The 1,568-nt window shown below is 32.5% G+C and overlaps 1 protein-coding gene across 1 annotated transcript; it reads left to right on the forward strand.

Annotated features, from left to right (window-relative positions):
• The first annotated feature begins 218 nt into the window (after window positions 1-218).
• Window positions 219-839, forward strand: LOC132549319 (dynein light chain Tctex-type protein 2B-like). Its single transcript, XM_060213243.1, has one exon. The coding sequence runs from the start codon at window positions 219-221 to the stop codon at window positions 744-746; it is 528 nt and encodes a 175-aa protein (XP_060069226.1). The 3' UTR covers window positions 747-839.
• Window positions 840-1,568: the final 729 nt, after the last annotated feature.

A 1,568-nucleotide genomic window follows, 5' to 3' on the forward strand; every position in this document is an offset into this window, starting at 1 on the left:
AACAAACGTTTTATTTTATTGTTGCAGAAATATTCATAATTTTTTCTTATTTTATTTTTTTTTTTTTTCAAATTAATCTTTTCTTCTGGAATCTAATGTCTATGTCGTCTATATTTTAGAATCAACGAAGATCTTTCTATCAGGAGACAGCGAGAACCAAAGCCCACATCGGTATATCTGTGACATTTTTTGTTACCAAACAAACTTTTAGTATCACTATGGGCGACGCCAAAACTATTCTTAAAACGAAGAAATTAGCTCCACCAAAAATGACCGGTGGTGGACAGAAGACTGCCCCTAAAGAAACATACGAAAAGAGGGTACTAGATACACGGTCTGAAGTTTCAGGAGATGTTGGTGGTAAAGTTTGTTTACACGATCACCAACGACTGGAAAATACATATAAAATGGTACCAGATGAAGAACAACGATTTAGAACATACAAGGTAGAAAATCTAATGAAGGACATGCTTAAAGAGAGATTGGAAGGGGTATCTTACGACGGACCACAGTGTGGTATCATAGCAAAAGAATTATCAGCGGACATAAAATTGAAGGTCAAAGATCTAAAGTGGTCTCGTCACAAGGTCGTGGTACAGGTTTTGGTAGGCCAGGACTCGGAGCAGAGTGTGCATTTCGGAAGCAGGTGTCTTTGGGATAAAAACAATGATTCTTTTGCATGTGCCAAGTACAAAAATGAAAATGTGTTTGCCGTGGCAGCATGCTTTGGTATTTACTATGAATGACGGGTCATTTTTTAAACATTTTTTATTCATGATGTGATGCCCCAAAAGCAGCTGAGAGGAGATATAGTGGTTAGATGTTTACTTTATGAGAGTCAAAATAAGACCCAATCATGGTAAAGCATAACTTTACTGAAATTCCTAATTCAATCATTACCAGTGGTATAATGATTACATTAAAAAAATAGTGGACAAGGTTAACTTTTCTGATTGTGAGGATAACTTGGTATGAAGATTTTTTTTTATCATGGATGAACTTGAGCTTTGGTATTTGTGCACTATTTTAATATATTTGCATTATCTGATAGATAATTTATAATTTGAATGTTGATATGTTTATATCTATAATTCAATAAAATTGATAATTTATTGAATAATTTGTTTAGTTATATTACAGTTTGTAATAACATTACTTGAAACATAACCACGTGTCACCAATGCAGTATTGTATAATATAGGAATATACATGCTGTATAACAAATTTGTTTATATTGCCAAATACACAATAAATTACAGACTACTGAAGGGACATTTTCATTTCCGATGTGATGACCTCGTTATTGGACACTTCTTACCATATGCATGCTTTACGTCGGTAAATTCATTAACAACATTATATTAAATGTTCATTTTGTTGGTGTATATCTAACAAAACACAAATTGGTTTACATGACAGCTTGACATATGTACACAAAAATGAAAATTACCTTTCAGAACAAATTATGATAAGAAGCAATACAGCGGAACAATGAATTGCAGTATCATGACAGATAAATAGCCAGTTTATCAACAAAATTTAAAGTTTATTTCAAAATTACTTGAGTA

This window comes from Ylistrum balloti, unplaced genomic scaffold (genome assembly GCF_031769215.1).
Source record: "Ylistrum balloti isolate Yb309-2 unplaced genomic scaffold, AGI_CSIRO_Ybal_v1 Utg370054, whole genome shotgun sequence".
In the NCBI taxonomy this organism is placed as follows: Eukaryota; Metazoa; Mollusca; class Bivalvia; order Pectinida; family Pectinidae; genus Ylistrum; species Ylistrum balloti.

Bases quoted from the DNA above. Each gene is read 5' to 3' on its own strand.
- LOC132549319 (XM_060213243.1), top strand. From the start codon at position 219: ATGGGCGACGCCAAAACTATTCTTAAAACGAAGAAATTAGCTCCACCA.